At 39.4% G+C, this 27,508-nt stretch overlaps 1 protein-coding gene across 3 annotated transcripts in view; it reads left to right on the plus strand.

Annotated features, from left to right (window-relative positions):
• GABRB3 (gamma-aminobutyric acid type A receptor subunit beta3) overlaps nucleotides 1-27,508 on the plus strand; it is a 117,914-nt gene that overhangs the window by 86,377 nt on the left and 4,029 nt on the right. For all 3 annotated transcript variants that reach the window (XM_066176530.1, XM_066176532.1, XM_066176531.1), the window contains 4 exons: nucleotides 978-1,060; nucleotides 2,100-2,237; nucleotides 9,897-10,049; nucleotides 15,772-16,016. In XM_066176530.1, coding sequence (XP_066032627.1) covers nucleotides 978-1,060; nucleotides 2,100-2,237; nucleotides 9,897-10,049; nucleotides 15,772-16,016 — 619 coding nt within the window. The remainder of the gene's footprint in view (nucleotides 1-977; nucleotides 1,061-2,099; nucleotides 2,238-9,896; nucleotides 10,050-15,771; nucleotides 16,017-27,508) is intronic.

The raw sequence follows: 27,508 nt of genomic DNA on the forward strand, positions 1-27,508 counted from the left end.
TTTAGGAAAAAACCATGTGCTAGATCCATGTCTTGTTTATATCAAAAAAGGATCAGTAAGGGATGGAGGTAGTCAGATTCAGAAGATAATTTAAACATGAAATTTATATGAAATCATTATAAAAACATAATAATGTACATACCCTTGGTGAAGGCTGTGATTCAGAAAAGCATCAAAATATGCTGCAGATTAAATATGAGCATATGGTTATATCTGTCTAAAGTTAGTACAAATATATAAATCCATTAATTACAAAATGAAGTGACAATGCTGTGTGAAGCTGTTAAGACAGTTGTTCTGGTTGCACATGTTTATTGTTGACTCTCCTGATCTACAAGAGGTTGATGAATAATGCTGATTCATCAATAGTGAAATGTTTTGCAAAACCATCCTTAGGGTGCAAAAAGGTTAAGTAGACAGAGAAGCAAAAGTGCATTGTTACTTGAGGAAAAAAACTTTAAATTCAATATGGAGCTTCACAACAAAATCCTCTCTAAATTTGAAAATCAGGGAAGTAAAATTTAAAACAAAGCATTTGGCTGGACTTAAAACATTTTTTTTCAACATTTCAGGGGATTTTTTCTAGACCTGCCACAAAACCAAGAAATCAGTTATTCGTTCGTGCAGCAGTAATCATTTTGACATTTGTAGCAGACTATTTTCACTTCATGGTTTCTATTATAAAGTCATATCTTGTAATCTCAGCAAATGTTCATGTAATATTTGCATATGAGGATAGGTCCATTGAGCCCCAAAGGGGCTGGTTGCATAAGGTTCATTCACAGCCAGTTGTTCCACTGAAAGTCAGTGTAATTGCTGCTCTACTAGGCTGCTGTTCAATGTAAAAATACAGACCAGATTCTCAGTTACTGTAAGCTATTCTTCAGAGGGTGTTCACTTTGTAAGATAAACAACCCTATCACCGAAAACCTGGATTACTGGCTGTACAATGAAACTGTTTGATGCTTGTATTTCAGAATCACGACCACTGCAGCATGCATGATGGACTTGAGAAGATACCCATTAGATGAACAAAACTGTACTCTGGAAATAGAAAGCTGTACGTACCTAAGAAGATGCATGTGAAATCTAGTTTGGATCTAGGTTTTTGTTTTGTTTTATAGAACTGTGTAATATTTACGTATGTGTCTATAAACTCTATTTAAATCATGTAATTATCACCATTTGGATTTTTTGTTTTTCTGTTTATTTGAGTTATTAAAAGATGTAAGTCATCCATTTCTAGATAGATGAATACATCCTAGAAAAATGAGGTTAGGACAGAATGAAGTCATTTAGTATTCCTGCCTGACTTGGCAGAGGTAGTGGCTGGATGCTTATCTTCAACATGAGAGATGACTATTTGTACTTTTATCAGATTTATTTTCAAGAGAGCAAACACTGTGATACAGTTTTCTTTCAGTATGCTTTATTATGTATGGATCATCTTGGTACAGGATCTACCCTGGGCTTTCAGATTGACCCTGTTTATGATTTGAAATTGTTACAAAAAGAACAATATCCTCTTTTTCATCTAGTTGTGTTCTAGGATTGCAGTATTCAGGTGTATATTTGCACTTCAGAAGTACCTGGTCCTTTTCTGCCACTGGCTGGAAACTGTGGGCCATATACAAAAAAATATTAGTATATATTCCATATTCAGCTGTAGTCCTTCACTAGTGGAAGCTAGTGGAAATGATGCAACTCACAGTTTACTGTGAGTGGAAGAGGTCTGCCCCAGTTGTGTTTCTCTGTCTTCCATGAATAATCAACCTTCTTCTGGTGATTATCAGTGTAAATATATATTTGGTTTCAGTGCTAAATGCATTTGTTATCCTAAATGTTGGCTTGTGTTTTCTTCTCACTGTGACCATTAGTGAATGGTGAGTGGTAAAAAAATAAAAAGAAAGCTGAGTATTTTGCCTAAAATTCCCAGGCAGACTGTAATGGCGTAGCAATTTGGGAGACCTTCCCACAGGCAAAATACCATACAGCTCTCCAGCTGTTCTAGTTCTTTTTGTTGTCTCAAATGACAAGCTGCATGTTTGAAGCTATATTTGAGTCCAGTGTTCTTTATTACTTCCATGCTTTGCCTGCAGATGGCTACACAACTGATGACATAGAGTTCTATTGGAGAGGTGGAGATAATGCAGTCACTGGCGTGGAGAGGATTGAACTTCCTCAGTTCTCTATCGTGGAATACAGACTGGTGTCAAAGAATGTTGTCTTTGCCACAGGCAAGTATTGGCATTTGCCTAGTCAGTGTTTAATTTTCTTGTGCATGAAAATTACTGTTTTATTAATAATAATTAACTATTATTACCAGTCACAATATGTAGTCCGTGTTGCATGTCTGGATAATTTGTCAAGAAATTACTTGACAAAGCCTGGAGGTAGGAGCCCATGAAAATTCCAGACCTGCATTCAGCTCTGGGGCCTCCAACACAAGAAGGACATGGACCTGTTGGAACAAGTCCGGAGGGGTTGGAGCACCTCTCCGATGAAAACAGGCTGAGTTGCGGTTACGCCTGGAAAAGAGAATCTTCTAGCAGCCTTCCAGTATTTAATGGGGATAACAAGAGATCTAGGGAGGTACTTTTTACAGAAGTGTGTAGTGATAGCATAAAAGCAAATGGCTTCATACTGATAGAGGGTATATTTCGATTAGATACAGGAAGAAATCCTTTACTGTAACAGTGCTGAGACAGTAGGTTGCCCAGAGAAGTTGTAGATGCTCCGTCCCTGGAAGTGTTGAAAGCCAGGTTGGATGGGACTTTGAGGAGCCTGGTCTAGTCAAAGGTGTCCCTGCCTAGGGCAGTGGGGTTGTATGTAGTTTTTAAGTTCCCTTCCAACCCAAACCATTTTGTGATTCTCTGCCTCCTTGTTTAGTTTTCTTTTTCATGTATGTATGTGATACTTAACTAGACACCTAAATACCTATGATTTAAATAAACTTTAAGTCATTCACCTCTGAATCATGAATTTAAGTGTAGCCTGGAAGGTAACTGATCATACATAAATGTATTTTGGCATGCTAGGTCAAAAAGCCACCAATTTTATAAACACTGCCCTGGAACTTTTCAGTGCATGTTGTTTTGTTGTTATATAGTGAATGTAATGTTTTTAATCTCTTGATTTGCACTGATGGATAGGTAGTACTTTATACATAGCCTGTATACATAACCTGGCATTTGTCGTCATTGCCAGGCGCTGAAATTGCATCCTTGCTTGTTTCCTTGAAGATGGAATAAAAGTTAGTAGTAACTCACAGCACTGGATGTCTTTAGATTACAAAGTGCAAGGTTGGTTTACATATTTGGTGTTAGACACAAAAATAGGAATATGTGTGACAAAACCAAAGCAACACAAAAAAGCCATCACCACATGTGGGGCCATTATTTGGCTCATTATTGGGTGCCTTCAGATTTTCAGTGCTGTTCAGACCACAGGAGTGTGCTGTTCCATCTGTCTCAGCACACTGGAACGAATGAAGCACAGCTCAATCATGTTTGTAAGCATCGCTTCACCCACTCTTTGGACACAGCATCTGTTTCAAAGTACACAGAAACACAACTTGTATTTCAGAACAAAATGTAAATATTGCTGGGATTGAAATTAGTGTGAGGGGGTTTGCCAGCTGCTGCTGTTCTTGTTTACCATTGTGAATGGATGATTTTTTTTTTTTTCTATAGAGAATCAGTTCCTCTAAGCCTATATCCTGCCTGTCCCCTTTGGCAGCCAGGGCTTACCTGCTCCTCCAGCGGACTGGATGTGCTTTTGTAGGAAGGCTCTTTTAGATAACGATGAGAATGCAGAGAACTTATTTGTAGAGTGACTTTTATGACAGCCTAAGGCCACATTTTAGTTCAGTATGAAATATTTCACTAAATGCATGACTTAGTAATGTAGAGATGAGAGATGTATAAAAATCAGGAGAATGAGAAATCCAAAGAGATATGTGGCAAATGCAAGGGAGACTAAAAACTAGGATCACACATTTCTGTGACTGACCAAACGTTCAGAATATTTGGTTCTTAAAAAAAGACTAGTGAAAGGAATAAAAAAGTCTCATGCTTCAGGGTTTAAGACAGCTTGGCATTAGGGAGTAACAGAGAACAGCATGTTTCTTGTACCATTTTCTGAAACGTTTAAATTTTTTCACTGATGAAGACACAATACTGAATTTACTATTGCTTTGATACAGGACATTATAAAAATGCTTGATTATTTATGACATTTTATGACAAGTATTTTCATGCAGGAAAACGTAACATTTGTTTCTCAAAACCACATGTTCAAATCTAAATCTAAAGCATGCCAGCAGATCAGATACATAAAGTCAGCAGATGCTTTTCAAGTTTCTTCTTAAGAGTTTCTTACAGTCCTAGTAATTAGGGCCACTTTCTACGTTTTTTGGAAATTAAGTTAGTCATGTTTTTGGCTTTGAGGTTACAGAAGTCTCAGGGGGAGGTATTAGTTCTTTGAGCGCAGTATCTCAGTGAACATTTAGACATTTCAGTTCTAGTCTGCTTTGATTGAAAAAAACAAAAAGAAGACTTCAGAGTCATGCCATAAACAGCTTTTGGATTAGTTATTTCTCCTATCCTTCAAGAGAAACTGAGCTGTATAATATTGTGTAACTTAGGCAAAGGGAAAAATCTGTTCCCATAGTTACTACTGAGAAGCAATGATAAGCACGGGAAAGCCCCCATTGATAATGACAGAAATCTGGGTGGAGCTGCATGAATTCTGGAGGAACTGCATGCCCCTTGAAGTATAGAATGGAAGATGAAAATTATCTTGCCAAGTTAGCAAAGTATGTCTGAAAAAAAAGTACAAATTTGGTACGGACAAGTTCAATGTACAGCATCCATGCAACTAATTATTCCTATCCAAATTAACGATAAAGAGTGCCAGGTTATGCCAGGGTTTTGTGTGTAGAATTATAGGAGTTGTTGATCTCAGACTGGACATGAGCCAATAAGATCTTTTTTGGGAGTTAAAGGAAAGAAACAAACCCACAAATCTCATCATAAAAAGAATTCTGATTTCCATTGATAATGTTTTAGCTTAGTATTTGTGGTCAAAGGTAGCACTCTGGAAGGCAGTTATGGAGCAATAGAAGAGTTATAGAAAATAAGCAAGTGTGAGTGAAAATCTAGAAAATGGCATACCTGATATTAGTGGAGAAACAAGTGTGGATATATAGTTTAAAAAAGAGAACACTTGATTGTGAATTAAATAAAACCTTCAGGTGTCTAGAAGGTATCTGCTAAGCCATGTACAATGGCCTATTCCCATTATTCATGATTTTTAAACTGCTATGAAGAAAAGATACCTGTTTTTGACTATCCTTTTAACACCAACTGAAGGCCATGCAGGATACCATAAGATATTTAAATGGCACTGGATGCCCATGTGTCAGTAACTGAATTAAGCCCACAGTCAAATGCTATCCAATCAGTGCTGTCAGTGAAGCCTAAAGAGCTGTTCAACTCTTGAATACCTCTGTTTTCTCAAATGAATATTTTAAGACACTTTTCAGTTGCCTAAACATAACAATCTGCTGCTTCTTGAGCTGCTGTAGAAGATCCTGATTATCAGTTAGGCTGCTGTTCTGGCATCTTACAGCCTTATCCTGTGTTCACTGTCTAGTTGCTTCAGTATTGATTACTTCAGTAGTGTTCTGTTCTGCTCTTCTTTAGCCTATCACATCTCAAATGGGCTTAGACACCTCAGTATAGGCATTTAAATCACACCCTTAGAATCAGCTGGCTCTAAGTCTGTGTCTCCATGGTTTCCACTTAACGGCTCATGCTCCACCCGTGTGCAAATATCTGCATTCAAACACCCCAAATGTAGTGCTGTCTGTTACCTGAATCTGCCTCCTAAATGTTTGTTACCCGGAAATTCTTAGATAATGAACAGGAATGGGGATATGTAAAACACCACCTAAAAGCTTCTAAGTCGCATAGCACTCAAAGCCATATTTAGCAACCTGTTGGCAAGAGGAGGGTAGTCTCAAAAGATTTGAAAGTGAAATATTTGTTGTATTCTGTAAGATCAGTACCTAAAGTACATTTCCAATTAGCCAAAGAACCTTCCCAGAAGAGCATATTAAAACAAGAATTCTGTAACTGACCAACTCTGTTATCTTGTTTCATACTTAGATAAGACAGCTAGAGACTAATTTAGCCTTGAAGCGAGATATTTCAGCTTGCTAACTTTTAATGAAATTGGAACAGAAACAAGTAATCTTTTTTATCAAGTGCCCAAATATGTGAAAAAAGAATATTTGGGGCTGAAGTATGGATTAAGTATTTATTTTCATACTTTCATTCCCAGTACTGTTAGATTTAAATACTTCTGGCAACATTCTGTTATTCCTATAGTATTTAAATTAGCCCATATATATCAATATGTTATATGAGATAGGAGGAAGGATAACAAAGCAAAACAAGGTGAAAAGGAAAAAAAAAAAATTTAACAACTAGAATTTCCTGGTAATTAATCTCTAAATGTACTGAGCCTTATTTGACAAATCATCATGCAATCATAATCAGACAAGTAACAGTGTAATTGTTGAGCTTACTCAGAAGTCAATTTGTATTAAGTAAGTAATCCACAGAATGGATCCTTCTTAGATAAATAAAGATCTGGACAGTCCTTGCTCCATGAAGGTTGGGACCCATCCTCTTCACTGGGCTTTAGCCATTCAGACAAAGATGGGAAATTAACTATGGGAAATAAGGACAGGTCCTTCTTCTAATTGTTTTTTTTCCACTGAGTCCTGTGGCCTGTTTGCTGGAGGTGAGATGAGGTAGCAGAGATGGCAGGCTGGAGGCAGGGTCAATATATACTTTTTGAAGACAGAAAAGCAATTCACTTGAAAGTAATCTAACCTCTTATAGTCTCAGGGAGAGGTACCTAAAGGAGAACCCTGGCTATGTAGTATGATAAAAAACAAGGCTACCAGTTCATGTTTCAATTTCAACCTGACCTTAGCAAAGTCTATACTTTACGTGTCAACTGCAGTAAGCAGCTGAAATGCCAGCAAGACTTTTGTTTAGGTTGCCTGGGAACCTCACACCATCAAAACTACTCTGAGACTTGCAGGGTTTGCATTCATCTTGTTCTGATATATGGCGAACATTATTTCAGTGTCTGCATTTGAACTAGGTGTCCGAGTTGGTTAGAATCTAGTCCATACAGTTGGTGGAGTCTGGAGACAAATTCAGTGCACCTATAGGAGTCTGTTTTAGGAGGTGGTGGATACTTCTCCAGGTTTCATTTGCTGGATTGACTGGATGAACTGGAGCTTATACACCAAGCTCATGTGTAAGCAGTTCAAGTGAGTTGCTTAATCAGCTGCTATTTGAGAGGGTACAAGGCAGTCTTCATAGTGTCCTCATGCTAATCAAAAAAGATGTAGGGAGTTTATCATGTCCATCAACTGTGTGCTTGTGTCTGAGATGTCTCAGGGCATCTCAAAAGGATCAGGGCACCATCAGATTAACAACTGAATCTCTCTGTTACAGTCAACTCCAACTCTAGAGCAGGAAGACAGAAAGCACTGGCAGCCCTGGCGCCAGACATGGTTCTTGGGGTTCTAACTTCAGGACAAAGTTCCTGGTGCTTGAAGCCTATTTTGGTTGGTGTCTCTGGCCTTGAGGTCAGCTCTCTGGGGAGTCCACCTTTAAGGCCAGACCTCACTAGTTTCAGTAATTACCTCACCTAATTAGACAGAAATGGTGCTGAGGTAATGGATAATGGTCACAGGTGAGGCATTCAAGATAAATATCTGAAGTTCACTCTGTTACACAGTTTCTGAGTTTGGGATTTCATTACTGAACATTACTAATATATGTGACACATTATTCTCTCCCATGTTGATACACACCTCTTTCACCCACACCATTTTCTGTACTTTATCAACAGTGAAGTTGTCTCTTCTTTCTCTGAATTTTCCTAGTGATTCAGTTCTGCTGAATTTTCCTGAGTTAATCCTTCGAACTATTTAATCAAAGAATCGGTATTTTATGGGCGATTTTTTCAGTCGTCACCTCTATCAATTATATTCCACAGATATCCAGACCTGGCCAGGACATCTGGAAAGTTTTATATCAATTTATAGAGAATCCTTTGAGTGGGTGGTATATTATATGAAATATTTTTTCTCAGCAGAGCTTTATAAAGATTTCTGTCTGATGCTCTATTCTTACTGTAGAAAGGTGATCAGATCTGCTGCATTTTTAATGTATTTCACAATGGCAGTGTTTATATATTTCATTATGGTCTCCTGTTTTATTTATATAGCCTGCAGACACAAGGGCACAGGAACATTTTCATAAGAATCCAAATGAAAAAGTTAAGCTTTACAATAAAAAGCAGGCCTGGTTTCAATGGGAGAACTTGTCTTTTGAAATGAAACATTGTTCATTGGAAAATGAGGATGTTAAGCAAGTATAAATGTTTGCTTGCTGAAAATTGTGTTAACTGCTTCAGACACCAAAAAACCTTGGTCTGATCAGAATGAAATACGTTCTTCTGATTCCATTAATACACTTCTATTGGTGTGTGGAATGAAGAAGCATTTCATTCTGGAAAAAAGTACTACTGACTGAAGTAATCACAGCAACCAGATACACCTACCAGATATTTCTTTTCCCAGTGATAGTTGTTTTGAGATTATTTGATAAAATAGTTAAGGATATTTGCAAAATTTTGATATTACCTCTGTGCTCCTGCTGCCTGGAAATGGTGTGGCTTTTTTCTGTAATATGACTCAAAGTTGTAACAAACTGTCAGAAATGTGATTAAGAGAAATCTGCAGTTTTCTATTCCTCCTTTCCCTTTCTTTCGTTGGAAATCCATCATTCATGTCGTCATGGGCAAACATAGTTTCTTAAGCTCATATGCAAACATATGAATATAATTCAAAGGGAAGTTTTTATTTTTTTCATTTTTTCTTTAACTGTAATCTTTCATATATTTTGCATATTTGCATTAGAATGGGTGGGAAGTATTCTAATATGTGGTTGGGTTCTCGGTATGTGCTGAATTTTTTTTTAGGATGTTGACTAACTAGATCTTTTAGATGAGCTGATAGAAGTATATCTAAGACTGGTAGTGTGAACACTGAAATCACAGAGCTAATGTGTGAATGACTACCTTTTTCTTATACAGCTGTACTCGGATTTAATCATCTCTGCATTCAGTGAAGAAAAAAGTCACAATTATTTTTAACAATTTGAGATTTCTAAGTATATTTGTCTGAATATATTTAGAACTGTAACTGTTCATGAATTATATATATACACACACAAAATTCAATGTTTTTTTGTTTAAAATGTGTTTGGAAGAAAAATTTGGACTGGCTGTAATTAATGTTAGAGGATTTAGTCTGAAGGCTTTCCCTTTTGTGGATTTCATTACAATTTGTTTTTGACACCACAGGTCACATGTTTCTTACAGTTCAGATGTAATTAAAAAGTCTCATCTCTTGAGCAGTTCCTCATTGTAAATTATGCACATTACTTATTCTCTCCATATTAATTCTATACAGAAAACTGTGCACTTGGATAAGCATTTTTCTTGGAGACCTAAGTATTTGTTTTTAAAAACTAACAATGCTCATCTATCTGTTCAGTAGTCCAAAGGAATTTGCTGTCTCTCTTTTCTTCCCAGATACAAATTGCTTGGCTATCACTGTATTCACTACAAGGTTTCTTTTAATACTTATGAGTAATACAGTGAAGGTGTCATCCCTACTGTTCTGCAGATGTCATACTACCCCACAAAATGTGCATGCTTTAGTTTCTGCAGAAACTGAAGGCAGCTATCTACAAGTGTCTTTCCTTCAGTATAAATAACACTGTTTTCCTCTCTTTTCTCAGGTGCCTATCCAAGACTCTCACTGAGCTTCAGGTTGAAGAGAAATATTGGCTACTTTATTCTTCAAACCTATATGCCCTCCATACTGATTACCATTTTGTCATGGGTGTCATTCTGGATCAATTATGATGCATCAGCAGCAAGAGTTGCCCTTGGTATGTGCTAAGAATGAGTGGGACATTAAAATGTCAGACTTAATGTAGCCTTCAGAGGTTGTTAAAAACTACGTGATGTCAGTGTTTTGAAATTCCAAAATAATTTGCGTCAAAATCATGTCGTCTAGTATTGCCTCAAAAGTGATGTTTTCCCCTGCATGCAAGAGTGTAGCTACCACTAATCTCTGACATGAGCTGCTCATACAGGTCCCAGACTTGTTCTCATCAAAGTTAATATTGTTGTCAGTAAAATCATCTAGGGAGCCAGCTCCACAGTCATACTTGAGCATGGGCTTCAGTCCAGCTCAGTGTGGGAGGACAAATGTGGCTCCAAGCCTCCTCCTGAGGTCTTGGTGCTTTAACTGATGCTGGCAGGAGCAGACCAGAAGAGAAACCAGAAGAGCTATTGCTGGTTCAGCACACGGGGGCACATCAGCTGTGGACCATATCATGCCACGTAACCCTCAACGTACATGGTATGTTAAGTGCACGTTTATGGCAGCTTGAAGTGTCATTTACCTCATGACAAAAAACCATGGATTTGGCACAGGTATGTGATTCCTGCCCAAGAACTTTTCAGATCAAGGTATCCTTTAAATAAGGGAAGGTCGCTAGAAAACCAGACAGTTGACACGTTGGAAGGAAGGGGTGCTATCCAGAAAACCCTTGACAAGTTTGAGAGATGAACCTTGTGAAGTTCAACAAGGCCAGGTGCAAGATCCTGCATATGGGTTAGGCAATCCCAAGTGCAAATAGAGGGGTAGAGAATAGTTTGAGAAACAGCCCTGAGGAGAAGGACTTGGGGTGTTGGTTGCCAAGGAATTCAATATGACCCAGCAATGTGCACTTGCAGTCCAGAAAGCCAGCAGTGTCTGGGCTGCACCAAAATCAGCGTGGCCAGCAGGGTGAGGGAGGTGATTCTTCTCCTTGACTCTGCTCTCATGACACCTCAGCTGGAATACTGGATCCAGGTTTGGGGTCGACAACATAAGGTCACAGACCTTCTGGAGCGAAGTGAGTGAGTCCAGAGAAGGGCCATGAAGGTGATCAGGGGCTGGAGCACCTGTCCTGTCAAGGCAGGCCAAGTGACTTGGCTTTGTTCAGCCTAAAGAAGAGAAGGCTCTGGGGTAACCTTATGGCACCTTCCAGTACCAAAGGGGGCCTACAGGAGAAGTGAAAAGGGACTTCATACAAGGACATGTAATGACAGGAGGAATGGCTTCAAAATGTTAGATTAAAAAGAGATTCTTGATTGTAAGGGTGGCGAGGCACTGGAACAGGTAGGTTACCCATAGAAGTTGTGGTTTCCCCATCCCTTGAAGTATTGAAGGCCAAGTTAGAGGTGTCTATGAGCAACTTGATCTAGTGGAAGGTCCCTGTGCATGGCAACAAACCTAGATGGTGTTTAAGGTCCCTTCCAAGCCAAACTATTCTGAGATTCTGTCATAGTTTAGGAATGGTATTCTCCAATTCAGAGCTCCTACTAAAAACCACACTGCCGCTTGCTTCCCCCCTTCCCCCTGTGAGTGGCTGGAGGGAACTGGAGGCGCAAAAGGCAAAGATCTCAGGCTGAGGTAAGGACAATTTACTGGAAACAGCAATGAGACGAGAAAATAAACAGGATCAGGAACATACTAATAACAAAACTGTACAAAAAAGGGAGTGATTTAGAAGCAAAAAATTTAGAAGCTCATTGTGGAACTCATGACTCAATGGCAGCCACACTTGCCCCAACCTGAAGAGAAGCCTTCCTCCCAGAAGACTCCCTTCCTGCAACATTTGGCAATGATGTGAGCTGGTATAGAATAACCTCTGGGTCCTAGCCATGCTCCCTTCTGGCTACTGCAAAAATTAACCCTTTCTGTCTGGAACCACAGCAACTCACAACAAATATTTCATCCTTAACAGAAGCATATTCAGGGATAGCTCTAGCTAAGGAAGATGAAATAGATCTATACGTCCTTATAAATACTTCTGCTTCCTCTCCCAAATTCTGTCTTCAACCTTGTGCTTCCCAATTACACATACCTTCCTACCCAAAACTTGTCACTTAAGTTTGTGCTATCTTCCTGCTGTATTCTCTTATTTTCTTAAAACAGGAACAAACTCCCTAGTTCCCTTATTTTTCTGTAATGTACCACAGCAAACACATACTCCAGCCGATGTCCCTATGATTCCCTGTTTCCTTACCCCATGTCTCCCAAGGTCCCACATACCAAAGCAGGCAGGGTAGCCACCTTTGTGCAACATAATACCCAGCATCTGAATTTGGGTAGCTGGAGATACAGTAGATTAACTGCAGTTACTGTGCAGTAGCTGCATATTCTGAGGATTAGCTGGTGCATATGGGCGTGACACAGTTTGGCATTACCACTCAGCAGCCAGTGTTTGTTTAGCATCAGCTTGAAGCTAAGTAGTAGCTTAATAGGAAGTGGGGCATAGAGCCCAAACATCTCTGATGTGTTCATAAATGAGCTACTGGATAGCAGAGATCCACCCAGGTGGACCAAGTGAGGGCAGCACTTCAAACACAACTGTCAGCATCCGGATACATATTGGCCAGAACTGCAGAGAACAGATGGTTAGACAGAAGTTACCATACCCAGTGACATTCCATGCCCTTCTGTTACAGGTTCATGAGATTTTTCCTTGTTTAAGGAGCAAGACTGTCTCATGTGGCCCATTTCTGTGTAGCACAAGTTCATCAAGTACTGTAAGACAAATATTAGAACAAAAATCAGTGAGTACAAGGCAAGCTCAGGAGACCAGATGTTCTATTTCCAATTGATAGAAATTCCTTTTGAGAGGACAAAAATCCATCTAATAGTTTCTTCTCAGAAAACAATTAGTGCCTTGGTGATTATGTCTGTGGCGTTTGTATTATAAAGTTCAGTATCATGGGTCTAATCCTATGTTCCTTTGATTAGCCCCTCTTATTAGTCTTAAGCTAGTATCACAGAATCACAGAAAATAGTGTGTTGGAGTGTCCCACAAGGGACCCACGGGAGTCTGACTCCTGTCCATGCACAGGACTATCTCCAAGAGTCACACCATGGTCCCAAGAGGATTATCCAAATATATCTTGAACTCTTTCAGGCTGGTGCTGTGACCACTGTCCTGGGGAGTCTGTTCAATGCCCAGCCACCCTTTGGGTGAACACCTTTTTTCTAATATCCAATCTAAACCTCCCCTGACACACACAACTTCAGGCCATTCCCTTTCCTCCTGTCACTGGCCACCATAGAGAAGAGATCAGTCCCTATCCCGCCTCTTCCCCTTACGAAGAAGTTGTAGGCTGCAATGAGGTCTCCAGGCTGAAGAGACCAAGTGACTTCACTTGCACATCATACAGCTTCCCCTCACAACCTTTCACCATCCTTGTTGCCCTCCATCAGACAGTTTCTAATAGTTCAATATTTTTTTATATTGTGGTGCCCAAAACTGCACACAGTATTCAAGGTGAGGCTGCCCCTGTGCAGAGCAGAGCAGGACAGTCCCCTCCCTTGCACAACTGGTGATGCTGTGCCTAATGCACCCCAGGACAGGGTTGGCCCTCCTGGCTGCCAGAGCACTGCTGGCTCATGTTCAACCTGCCATCCACCAGGACCCAGAACTTTCTGCAGCACTGTCTGTACGTTGAGGTTTGCCCCATCCCAGGTGCAGAATCCAGCACTTCCCCTTATGGAATTTCACATGGTTGGTGATGGCTGTCCAGTCCTCTAATTTGTCGAGGTCTCTCTGCAGGGCCTTCCTGCCTCTGGAGGAGGCAACAGCTGCTCCCAGTTATGTTGTGTCTGTGAACTTACATAGCATCCAAAGGTGAAGCGGTATAAAAGTTTAAAAGCAATATAGTACCTTTGGACATATATGATTGGCACTGAAAAGTGCAGTATAGAGACGGTATACCTGATTTCCTAAGTGTTTGGGGATCTTGAGACACAAACTTACACTCAACCCCTGCAAGAAGCCTGTATCCTCTGCAAGAGCCTGATTCTATTCATTCACTCCCATGTTTTGCCTCTGTGCCTGATCCCTTGCTGCACTGAACCAAACAGTTGCCTCCAAAGTGAAGCCAAGGTACAGAGCAAAGGCCAGCTCATTCCAGAGGCTATGTGCTGTGGACACTGCACACAGATGGTGATATAGGGCTGATCTCAAGAGGAATATTCAAACCTATCAATTCTGCTCTCTCAACTTTTTGCTAGTTAGCCCTAGAAGTTCCCAGATCCAGTCCTTTGAGTGAAGAGGATAATCTCTAGAGTCCTCCTTTGTGGGAAGGACTACAATCACAAGATTATTTTATTTTTTTGTCTTATGGGACTGTCAGCTTCTTCTCCTCCAGCTGTGCTTTAAAATAAATTATTGAGCTTCAGAAGCACATTTGGCCACAGGGTTTCAGGATCTCCCAGGGAATGTATTTCCCTTTGGTTAGTGATAGCCGCCTTTCTATTCAGTGTGCTTAATCTTCCAGATCACCAGACATCTGGCATCAATGCACACTTGTTTCACAGTTTAGAGGAAAAGCACTGAAAACCACAGGACACTAACCTACTAAATATCCAAAATATCTTACACAATCTCAGGGGGTATTACTACAGTTCCCTGGAGTGACACTGCTTACACCAACAGCTTGATTTTGAGTTACAATGTCTTTTATTTTCATCTCTTCAGGTAAAAGAAGCTGTGCTTTATTATAAGGCAGCAATTTTATTTCATCCTTAATTTTTCTTCTGCCTGTATTTTAGTAACTACTTGTAAACTGATGGTATAATTATGGAATCAGAGAAAATAGTAATGGAGGAGACCTAATAGAATGACTTGCCTTGAAATGAGACTTATTCCACAAATCAGGGTTTTCAGCAACCTGTGATTTGCAATTCCCATAGAATTTCCAGCAGAGACACAGATCTTGCAGATTATTGTGAATTCAAGCGGACTGACAATAAATTTGCTTTTCTTTCCAGATTTTCTAAACAGTGCTCTGTCTTCAGGTGCTATGTCCATCCTTAGATAAATACCTTGACATAAGGTTGAAATATTTTGTAGATATTTTATTAGTGTCCAGTTTCTTGCTATAAAAATGCTGCTCTCCCTCCTTCTTCCAAAAGTTCACGTACCTGTCTGTCTCTCATTTCTCACCTCACTTGTTTCTATGTAACTAGCCTACTGCTCCAAATTAGTCATCTCATATTCCATTTATATACTGTCCTTTCCTGAAATAGGTATCTAAAATAGATGGGAGGAACTGCTCTAGAAAGGTACCTGTCTCTCCCCATCTACTACAGGGAGATCTTACAGGACTGACATCCACCAACTGCCTAACTCTTAGAAATTTAAAAGTGCAGGAGAAGTCTTTCACCATCTGTGTGAATACTGTTCTTGTTGCACATCAGATTGGTCTCCGTGGAAGAGATTTTCAGTAGAGCTACACTGGGTTCCATGAAGCTATGTTAACTCATGGCAGTGGTGCCATGAGTTAACCCTTGTTATCTGTTGCCATGACCCCCTTGTTAGCTGTTCCCCCTCTCATAGGAAGGAAATAATTGTAAGAGAATAAAAATGCATCAAGTTTTAATTTCGCCTTTTTTTTGCAGTGATGTCACCCTCAAGACATCTTTTACATATTTTTAAGCTTCTTCCCACTGAGACGTTTTTTGCCAAGAATGAAAATGAAATTGAATGCTTGGAGTTGTAAGATATGTGATCTCTTTTCTTTGTGTAGGAATTACGACTGTGCTGACTATGACAACAATCAACACTCACCTACGAGAGACTCTGCCTAAAATTCCATATGTCAAAGCCATTGACATGTATCTCATGGGCTGCTTTGTGTTTGTCTTCTTGGCCTTACTTGAATACGCGTTTGTCAACTACATTTTCTTTGGAAAAGGCCCTCAAAGGCAGAAGAAACTTGCAGAGAAAACAACAAAGGCGAACAACGATCGCTCAAGGTTTGAAGGCAGTCGGGTAGGTTTCTTTAATTTATATATCTTCTCTCTATTTTTACTTTGCAAAGACTATCAGTATGAGAAAAACCAAAAAGGTTGGCGTAAAAACATCACCTTCTGGTGACAACCAACCTCATCTTTTTGGGGACAAACTTGGCCATTTTCATTTTCAGGAACTGACATAGAAGAATGTATGTAGGCATGCAGATGTGGAAGTATGGTCTGTATGACAAGTAAGTGTAAGAAGAAGAGGGGAGAGGGAAGCTAGCTTGAAAATAAAGGCTCAGATCTACAAAGGCATTTATTTGTCTAAATCACATATAATCTAACTGTGATTTTAAGTATCCATGTACATTTCCTATGTAAGTGAATCCAGGATCTGAGCACACCTTTCCTCACTTCACTTAGAGGAGATGCATTTACCATGGGAGAGAACAGAAAAAGGATTGGTTCTGCCATGCTAATTAATTCACCAGCATAGTTCAATGCTGTTTGTGGCATTGTCATCTGCTGCTGTTTAAGACCAGCAGGAAAATGTAAATCCTAGAGAAACTTTCAGATTGATTTCTGAAGTATGGTATTGGCAAGGTCTGTGCTGATTATGCTCCAGCCTATTTCCTTGCCTGGAGTATTACTTTGTCCAGTGAATACCTCCTTTTTTAATCTTTGGAAGAAAAATTCACTGCATTCTGCAGTACCTGACATTAACAAACCATGTAAGTTTGAATAAAACATCTTTATTTTTTTACTAAAATGCTCCCAGTGAGGCTTTTTCAATCAGTTCTGTTGAGTAAGACTGGGGTTTTTTTCTATCAGCTAAAAATTAAAACTGAGTTCACAGTGACAAAAATACTAGCTGTTTATCAAAACCAGTATGATAAAAGTAATTTCAAGCAATATTTGTTTATCCTAATGATTTTGTCTGCTATAGTAAATGTAATGCAGAACTACACCCAATTATCAGCACTCATAGTTGTGAAACAATTCGGAACCAATAAACACATTTTAGTCCACTGTATTATGAAACTAGATTCTCGTCACAATTGGCAGTTTTGCATAGAAGTAAGACAATTCAGGACAAAAAATTCTCTTTACTGGAAAAATAAATAGTCATAATAATAAAAAAATACAGATGGGAAAATAAAAGAGTATCCAAATTGAAAGCCATGGAGAAGATTTTAACTGCAAGCAGGTAATGCAGATGTACACAGTAAGGTTTAATTCTCCTGCTGGAAGCCATCTGGTGTATCTCATCCATTCAAATGATTTACATAATTCAGTACAAGAGTGAATGGGTCCAATACTATCCTGTCTGACACTTCTTCTATCTTGAGATCAATTTATCTACATTGTCAAAATAATCATAAGTACCTTAACTAATAAAAATATATATTGTTTTCCGCAGTTTATGCCCTTTTTGTATCCTGGATCTGCTCATACCACACAGTAATCTTTTTTCCTGGCTTTTGACTTACAACCTTTTCTTTTGTTTCTGAAGCATCCCAAGCAAATACCACAAACTGTTCTGCTTTTTCTGCTGGTTTAATATCAACTGTGCATGAATGAAAAATTTCTTCACAGCAAGGGTTGTCAAACATTGGAACAGGCTGCCCAGGGAAGTGGTTGAATCACTATCCCTGAAGATATTTAAAAGATATGCAGATGCGACGCTTTGAGACATGGTTGTAGTGTGGCGGGGGTTGGTCTCTTCTCCCGTGTAGCAAGTGACAGGATGAGAGGAAGTGGCCTTAAGTTGCACTAGGGAGGGATTAGATTCTATGTTAGGGAACATTTATTCACAGAAAAGGAAGTCAGGCATTGGAACAGGCTGCCCAGGGAAGTGATGGAATCACCATCATTGGAAGAGTTCAAAAGTCATGTGGATGTGGCATGTGGGGACGTGCTTCAGTGGTGAACATGATGCTTGGTTAACAGATGAACTCAGTGACCTTAGGGGGCTTCTTAACCTAAGAGATTCTATGATTCCATCCAACAAGGATACAAATTCATTGTACCAGAGTTTAAAGAAGAGTGTGTTTCTTTGTCCCTTGGAGTCCCAGGTGTGAAAGAGAACTCTGTATGTGTTGTAGAATCATATAGACTCATATTGACTATGAATATATTAGCTGTTCAAATAACAGAAGATAAATAATATGGTATGGCCCCTTTCTGTGTAGAAAGCGTTTTGTCGCCAGGCCTCAGATGGGGAATTCAGCAGAGTTTTGTTGCAGTTCCTGGATTCAGTGCCTTTCAGAGAAGCAGTGCCAGCATGCAACAGAAACAGACAGAAACATTAGGTAGAATTAATCAGAAATCTTCCTTTGAAACAAAACATAGATAGAAGATTCATAGAATGTAGGATGTCAAATTTTAATTTCTCATTTGAGAAACACTGGCAAATACGAAGCATTGGGAATTGATTAGAACAGACAAGAAGTCCCATGGATTTCAAGATGCACATCTCAGGAAAAATACATCTAACAGATTTACTTTGGACAAAGTTTTCCATGGCTTCAAGATACCACAGCCTTAAAGCAGGAAAATGTCTATCTTCTGGATCATGTCCACCATTTACTATGCTATGCAGATATCCATGGATGCAGCAGGACTGGAGTCATGCTAGAATTTTTGACATACTTTCTATGGAAGACAGTACCTGAAAGCTCTGCAGCCTTGGTTCTGACCACTTCAGTGGTAGTGAAGGGTGATTAACTTCCAATCTCTCCTTTGGTGGCTCTTGAAAATCATTGAATCTGATGGAAATAACAGTTGCTTGCTTCTTGCTTTAGAGTTGGGACTCCGGTGCTGGATGTTCTGGGAGAGGCTCACTCAGTGTTCGCCAATACTGCACAGTAAGGGAGGCTCAGAGGCACACATGAGGACTACTTTGTGCAAGTTCAGTGAAATTACTGGTTTTGTGGTTTTGCTGAGGCTTCAGTCTTCCGTGGAGTGTAATTCCATTCAGTAAAGTGAAGGTTTCTAATCCTAGAAAACACTTCCAGTCTCATGTGATTTGGGGCTGAGTGACATTTTTAAAGAAAGCGAGAATGCCAAAAGCAGGCAGCCCACTTTACACTTATCACCACTATTTCATGACTGTCAAATGTATGCTGTGCTGGAAAGGAGATTGAAAAATGTTCAAATATAAAACTGGAAGAAGGCGTTATTATTAGTTTATTTCTGACTACTATTTTGGGTTGCTCTGTTGCTGTTGTGTTTTAGTAATTGCATTTGCTTGTTTATAAACCATGTGTGTGAGCTCCCTGTCACTGATTAAGAATACTAGCTCAGGGCGCTAGAAAAACAAAACAAAACAAATCAAAAAAACCCAAAGTGAACCAAATAAATAAATAAACATTATTAAATTTATTGTCCACATCAGATGCTGTAACTTGTGGGTGTAGTGGCAGAACAACTCAGTCCTGTATCAGGTCCAACCAGAGTCAGGAGGGGCTGTGGTGTGGTGGACAATCTCTTGTGCTGCGAGGCAGCACTAGCAGAGAAGGGGCAGCTCAACACATTACTTGGTGCTCAGGCCCTGAGTTCAAGGTTTGCTTTTATGGTTCCCAAGACTGGCAGTGCTACTGAAACACTGTCTTTCAGGCAAAGGGAACAAGAGAAGGCAGTGGGAAAACGGCATGTTATTTCCACTCAGAAGTGTTTCAGTCCATGGAAACCAGTAGAACCAGCATGGATACTACTATTGTAGTCTATTTTTACACATCAGAGAAGTCTGGAGTGCAAGCTAGCAAGCTTGGTTATAAACACTCTTCTTATAGTAGCAAAAGGGCTTTTCATGCTTTCTTAGTCCTTTTGGACTGTAGAGCAAGGGAGTTTCAATAAAAAAAAATGTTCTAGACTACAAAATGCACAGATGTGGGTATATTTGTGTTTGTATTTGATAATTGCTTTGCAGAGCAGTAACTTCATGCTCAGTAACTCGTCTTCATAATGAATGCTTTTCCATTGTCCTGCGTCAGCGGTTATGGGTTTGAAAAGCCAAAACTGGCAGAGCCACCCTCATTTTGGTGCTGCTGCTATGGATGTGCCTCTCCAGTCCCAGGTTTTTAGGTACTTCTCTGAGTTATTCCTGGTATACTACCACTAAGGCTTGTTGTGTTGAGGAGGGCTCCACCAGCTGCTGCTGCTGAGCTGTCTGTTGGCTTCAATGCTCCCATTATGGCTTGCTGTCCAGCACTGTCCATGTGTTGAAATCAGTGAGCCAAATAGCTCCAGGTGTCAGAGAAAGAAGAGCTCTGTTCTTGCAGCATGGAATTGGCACAGCCAGTGTCCTCACGTTGCAGAGGTGACAAAGAAAAGCAGTGGGGAGAGAAAAACTCAGTATTCTTCTGCATGGCACTGCTGAAGGTGGCATGATGGCTGAAGCATGTCTGACTAAATTGAATCTCTGGAAAAGGTTTCAGAAGATTCAGAGCTGGTGATGAGATGAAACCTGAGTGAGCCTTTATGAATGACTCATCTGTGGATCAGCGGCTGACTACAAAGGAAATTTCACACTTAGCCGTCTCTTCTTTTGACTGCTTTTGCATCACATTTTATTTCAGATAATACACTGTAAATAGTATTTCTCACTGAATTGTTCCAGCCTATCTCAGTAAACCATAGTTACTGAGACAAACATAGGATGCTGCGCTTCTTTGTGTATAACCAGTTTTCATACACATACTAGTTTGGGATTGAAAACTCTCCTTTGAAAGCCTTGACACTCTGCTTCGTATATGAGGGCAAGCTTTAGGATCAAGGAAGAAATTAATTTTTATTTTTCATAAAATAAAATACTATACCTGATATGGTATTGATGCCTAAATTAAAGTCCTCTGATTGTAGAAAAACTGTCAGAAAAGAATAGGCGGTCTCTAAAAATGTTTCCTTTAAAAATTGATCGCCATTGTTGCGAATCAATTCCATTTATCCTGTTTGTGTTGGCAGACTGAGGCTTCATTTGTAGCCCTCAAAGCTTTCACTTTTGCTACATAAGTTTTTTCTTTTAAATGAGGCTCAGATACAGCCTAATTTATGGCTAAATCAGCATGAGAGAGCTTTTAGGCAATCCTGTTCTCACTTGTTCTTCACTCTTGTAGTAGAGGCTACTTGTACAATCACATGGTAAGCATGTTTTTTGGACCTTGCTCCTTCTGGGCCAATTCACAGAGCTTATGTGATATATGTTAAAGTGCCCTGCTGAAAACATTGCTTTTTGGTTCAAAATGTGGCAATTTATGTTTTCAGTTTGGTGGGACCAAAAGTTTGGCGCCAGAGTATCAATCAGGAGGGTAACTATCACACAGGCTCATTCAAGCTTCAAACCCCCAATGGCTGTTAGACATGTGGGAAGAGCTTCCTCTGAGAAGAATAATGCATAACCCTTTATAAAAAGGCCCTTCTCATCAGGCAGTGTCTGCATGTAATTTTAGCTCTGGAGATTCCTGGCTCCAACCCCCGCTGTTGGCCAAGGCAGCAGCTTCCCACCAGGCTTTGCTGAGAACAGAGGCTCAGGCCACTTACATCTACTTAGCAGTTTTGTTAATTGTAGCAACCCTGCTCATAAGTGAGATTTTATTGTGAAAATTAATATCTTGACTTCTGTGGAAGAATTATCATTCAGTAAATTGGGAAATGCAGGAATAGCAAAACTGGCAGTATTCTCTAGTGTATCTTCATCTTTCCTGGGTACATTTTCAGTGCTTTTTTGAACTGTGGGATATTTTTATATCACCACTGTGATGAGTAGGTACCCAATTTTGAAATATATCTGTCAAGGGTGATAAGCACAGTTCTTGTGGGATGAGCACTCATCCTGTAGCTCGTGGTGGGGACATTCACTGTGCACTGGGAGACTCATACATGTACTAGTTTTGTTTTGCAGCCACTTTGCTGAAGTATGAATCGTGCAAATCCTGAGACAGTAAGAAGGATCGTATGTACAATTCATAGGACATCTCAGAGAGTGCAATAAGCCAGACAGTGTGAAAGACAGGGCCAAGGAGGACTATTCGTTTGTTTCCTTTTCTTCCTTCATTGAAATACATCAAGGTTAATTGTAAAACTTCATTACTACTTGATAGACAGTGATGATAATAAAATGGAAGTTCCTAATTAGTTTGCTTCTTCATACTTTCCCTGTTTTTCAAGGTCTTTCCATCTTCCCAGTACTGCTGGATATCCTGGGCTCATCTACTAAGCTGATATAATATAATTACCTCTTCCTCTTTTTTTTGTACTTATTAATTAATATAAAGATATTTAAATGGCAGTGAGAGAAGTATCAACTTTTAGACTCAGGGAGAACACTCAACACTTTAATTTTTGTTTTGCCTGCAGTTTTAAATTATTTTGAAACATCCAAGGCATAATATGGTCTATGTATTTAGCTTCAAGCACGGAGAAAACTTAAGGCCTGATTGCATATTTTTCTACATGTTGGAAAGCCATTTACGCATAAGTAAAGAAGGTGAAAGAGGCAGACACTGATCTCTCTGGTGGCCACTAAGAAAACTCAAGGGAATGGCCTGAAGCTGTGTCAGAGGAGGTTCAGGTTGGATGTTAGAAAAAGGTTCTTTTCCCAGAGCATGGTTGGGCACTGGAACAGGCACCTCAGAGAAGTGATCACAGCACAAGCCTGTCAGAGTTCAAGGAATGTTTGGACAATGCTCTTAGACACATGGTATGACTCTTGGGGATGGTGCTGTGGAGGGTCAGAAATCAGACCAGATGATCTTTGTGGGTCCCTTCCAACTCAGAATATTCTGTGATTCTGTATGTACATAAATACTAATTTTGATGTAAAATAATGCAAGACTAACTACAGAGACAGAGCTTTTCATCATGTTATTTAAACCCCCTGTTTGCATTTATATTGCTTCACATGATGGGAAGTGTGTACATGGTATTTGAAAATTTGGGATTGATAAACAAGTAAACATACCTATGGGGCTTGAACAAAATGCTTCCTATTTTTGAGCAAAATGCTTCCTCTGAAAGACTTACGAGGAAAAAAAGATTTCATTATAACATACTCCTTAAAATTTAGGGAATAATAAACAGAGAACTAAATGAACTTGAAACAATTCAGAACTCTACCCAGTAATAAATCAAGTCTTAATGGTAGTTTTCTGGCCCTAGTAAACTGCTTTCAAACTGGCTTTAATGTTGAAGTTTTTAAAAAAAATATTGGAGAAAGGTATTCAATAGCAGCTGTTATATTTTGTTTCTTACACTAGAATAGCTAACATCTAAATGAGATTGGATCCTGGGTAGAATTAGAAATAGATTTAGGGCTTCCCAGATATAATAGGGCATTGATGTTTTGGACCTGGAACATACAATCTAAATTGAGTCCACGTGGTGTTCCTGCAAGAGCAAAGGAGCAGGTTCTTTGTGAACATTGTCCTAATTCTCCTTCTGGCTTCAGTTAGGTGAGTCAGAGTCATTTCTGTGTAATGACATTAGGCTACTGTAGTATATGAATTTTTCACATGTACTGTAATACGTATAGTTCAGAAATGGTGAACCTTCAAAGGTAAATCTGCTTCTCAAAAATGCACTTATGTGCAAGTCAGTCACTTCATCCTGGTGCAGGAGCTGTGGTTACTCAGAGGTGGGAGAGATGGAGTTTGATTAAAATTTATTCTAAAATAAGAGTACTGGTTTTGCATATTTGTATCCATGCTGATTCAGCAGGGAATTAATTAAAGTTTTCATCTGTTTTGATGAGTTTAATGGGAAACACTCCAAGGAAACAACCAACCCCTGCATGTGTTGGGGAGGAGATATGAGAAAGTGGGGAGAAAGAAGGCTGCAAAAAGAATGGAAGCACAGGGTTGGCAGAGAAGTCAAAAAAGGGAAAAACCTTGGTTAAAGAACTATGGGAAGAATTGAGGAGAAATGGACCAAATCCACAGTGTCATCTCTGATTTATAACAGCATTTGAGAGTAAAGCCTGGTATTAGCATTTTGGAGAGAATTTCCAGTGCAGAAAGTGACATTTTTGAGCCAGGTGATAAAATTCTATTCTAAGGCCCATAAGGAGAAAACTAAAGTTTTGTCAAAGACATTGGCCTTGTTTGTCATACATAGCCATGACTGTCTGTAATCCAGTCAGCTACTTTTCTTAATGTATACCTGGGGTAACATTTTCCCTGGAGCCACAGAGCAACACTCATGTTCACTCGTGGAGGATTTTGCCTTCCCTGTATATTCAGGCAAACATGAGTCGACTTGGACAGGATACCCTGCCATTATTGGTTTGCTTCTTTATTCGTTGAGAGAGCTTGTGTACCTTTGTCAAAATAATTTAAATCATTGCTTAAATGATTCCAAAATCATGTTTATGTGCAAATACTTTTTAACATGCTGCATGCATTAAGTATTCATACTTTAAGACATCACCTTAAGATTGTCACAAAGTATTAGCGTATAGTGCTCTAATGTTGTCAAGAGCTCTGGTGGTTTATTCAAAACCTCTGAAGGAATCAATTTGAGAGAGTAATTCTCAAGAGTATCTGTGGACCAGGGGCTTATTTAGCTTCTGCAGACCTCTTCTTCTCTCCATCTGCTCCTTCCTCATATCTGACATGCAAGCCTGTTGCCCCATTAGCAGAGAGATGAATTTCAAAAGTATGTTTCCAAATATGTTTCATTTGACATTTTGAGAAAAATGTATACTGTCATGTAGCTTCATAGGACATACTGGTATCGTCAGAAAAAGGATTTACACAAAAGTTGCAACTTTCTTGACTGCCTTTCTGGTTTGATTTCTAGATGAAGTGACAAACAATGAAAAGTTGGCACATAAAGGCACAAGCCATCTTAAGGTGGCATGTGAAGTTGGCAGATAAGGTGAAGAAGGCTATGCCATGCAAGGAAATAATAGGAATAAAATTAATTCCTTGATCAAGAGAAGCCTGATTGCATAGGTGTACCCTCCATAGTACAAGCTTTCATCTGACAGCTCACAACAGTCCGGGCTCAGTGCAGATGGACAAAGTGCCCAGGATGTGCTGATGTCTGTGTATATGTAGGTGGCAGACAGAATCAGGGGAGATCAGGAAATCCTGCGGGAAAGAGGACTTGACATCTGTGGTGGTGGAAAGAAAAAGAGGAGAGACCTGCAAGGGGATGGCAGGGCTCTAGAGGTGAGGCCCACCTAAATGGTCTCTCTATGACATTTTTAATAAGCGGAAGGAGATTTCTCAAAGCCTAGGAGGAGATGGGAAAGATGACATTTGATGCCATGAGGGTCTGGATGAGAGATTTAGTTTAAAGCTTCACAAGGAAAAAGCAGGTTGTTGAGATATTTTACGCATTGCGTAAAAAAAAAAAATCCTGATCGTAATTTGTACTCTTAGTGGGAAAAAAGAACGGAAGAAATTGAATCAGTTATTTTCAGAGACCACCATAAGTAGTGATGATATCCATGACTGTATTTTACACTTGTGTTTATTCCCTGGTTACGGAGACTGCTCAACAGCATGAACTCCTTTCTACAAACCTCAAGATCTTACTTTTGTTCCCGTATGGTTTCTGCCATGGAGAAAATAAATTTTTCTTAATCATCACTGAGGCTTTTCTATGCCATTATTTTTGTTCATGTTATTTATTTTTATTTATAGGCACTCATCAGCACAATGTGCCATTGCCTACAGCAGCAGGATTTTTTAGATACCTTAGGATTTTTTCCTACTTGCCTGTATATCATTTGTAGCATTTTATATTCTTTCTTTCCATTTGCAAGCACCTTGGCAAAGCATTACTGATATACTATCATAATTGTTTTCCCTGAGAAGAGATAAGCTGAAGCATCAATAATTGATGAAAGAAATATCCATTTCAAAAAATTTCAATAAGAATGAAAAAAGTTAAATGCATATGGGCAGACACAGGCACATACTTTTAATCCATCATACTGAGCTTGCAAAGGACATGGTATCAGATGACTGTGCAAACTTCAGAAGGCTGTGACAATAGTCTGTTTTTACAACCACTTTTAAACTGATGTTTCTAGATGGAGATGTTCAACTGCTACACAGTTCACACAGCTAGATCATGTGGCAGGTTAGAAAAATGTATTAATTGTGCAATGAATTATGGATGAATAAATTGCATATGTAAAGCTGGAAATTATCCTGTATTCCATGATTCACTGTCTATTTCTGACATGGAGAACTAAATTCTCTTGAACAGTCACACGTGTGTTAACTGTCTGAAAATACCCAGCACGGGGCATTATTTTTACCTTCAGCCATCACTTTCCTTGCCCCAAAACTGGCAGAAATTTTGGAGCTGATCCCTGGATTATCTGTATTGACTGCAGCATGTAGGGCCTGGGGCGTGGGGTTTGGGCTGCCCCACCAATGAAACTACCAGATACTGACTCAGACACCACTGCTTAGAACTCCTCAGTGCCACTCATGGGAACTCTTAAGGTTTCTGGACTGAAGGAGCCATACGCAACTCTGTGCTGCTCCTCTTTTGCCACTCAGGAGGCCTGGAGAGTCTGGCCCAGATTTTAAGACTCTAAATGATCAGGACCTTATTCTTTATTATTAAAAATGGCATCACACTGCTCTGTGCTTTGAAATTTATATGGGGTTTTGATGATTTTTGTATGGAGCTCTCTGTCATATGGCTGACCAGGGACCCGGTTTTTTGCCTAGTCCTTGACTGAGTACGGGTTGCTGCTAACGCAAACATTGACCTTGCTGTAGGTGCAGTTGCTATTAAATTAAGCAAGCTATTATTACTTAGCTAAAAGATCTATGTAGAAATCGCTGTCATGTTACTCTCAGCAAGACTTTGACTTTGTTAGTATGATAAATATACTACATGCAAAAGACTGGTCACTGCCTCTAGGGCAATGAAAGGGAAGAGTCCCTCCTATATTCTCAATTCAGCTGATTTTTTTCTATGCCCTAAGTTCATTGGTTTTTAAGACCAGTCACTCAAGACAGAAAATCCCTGCAGTCAAAAATTGCCATGATCGGAAAACTCTGCAAATTACTTTGGAAGGAAAACTTCAGGAGACAAGTTGTAAATAAGCTCTGTGATTGTAAAATGCAGAGTTCAGCGCATCAGAACCATTCTTGAGATTTTAGCAAACTTCACAGGCACTTTTTTTTTTTTTAACCTTATTTTAGATCACAGTTAGGGGGAAAAAAAACAAGCTAGCCAGTTTAATTTAATTTCCTACTGTAGCAGAGAGAGGATCCATCCCTTACTGTCTCCCTTCATTGCCAGCGATGCAGAGGTTTCACTGAACCTACACCATCCTTTAAAATGTGTCTGGTTTAGAGGGAGAAGAAAATGGTGGAGTTTGCCAAGTATGGTTTTGTATTGGATGTTTGGTAGTATGACGATAATCCTGTTTGTAAAAATATTTTAAGTACTTGCCTAATTTTAGGCAGCTGAATAGTGCCATTTCTTTTTTAAGATTATCACATGCTTAAAAATAATTCCATTATTTTTTAGATATGTATGGGTTTGGAGATTTAC

This window comes from Chamaea fasciata, unplaced genomic scaffold, assembly GCF_029207755.1.
Source record: "Chamaea fasciata isolate MVZ Bird 193981 ecotype frontalis unplaced genomic scaffold, bChaFas1.0.hap1 SCAF_2, whole genome shotgun sequence".
Classification (NCBI taxonomy): Eukaryota; Metazoa; Chordata; class Aves; order Passeriformes; family Sylviidae; genus Chamaea; species Chamaea fasciata.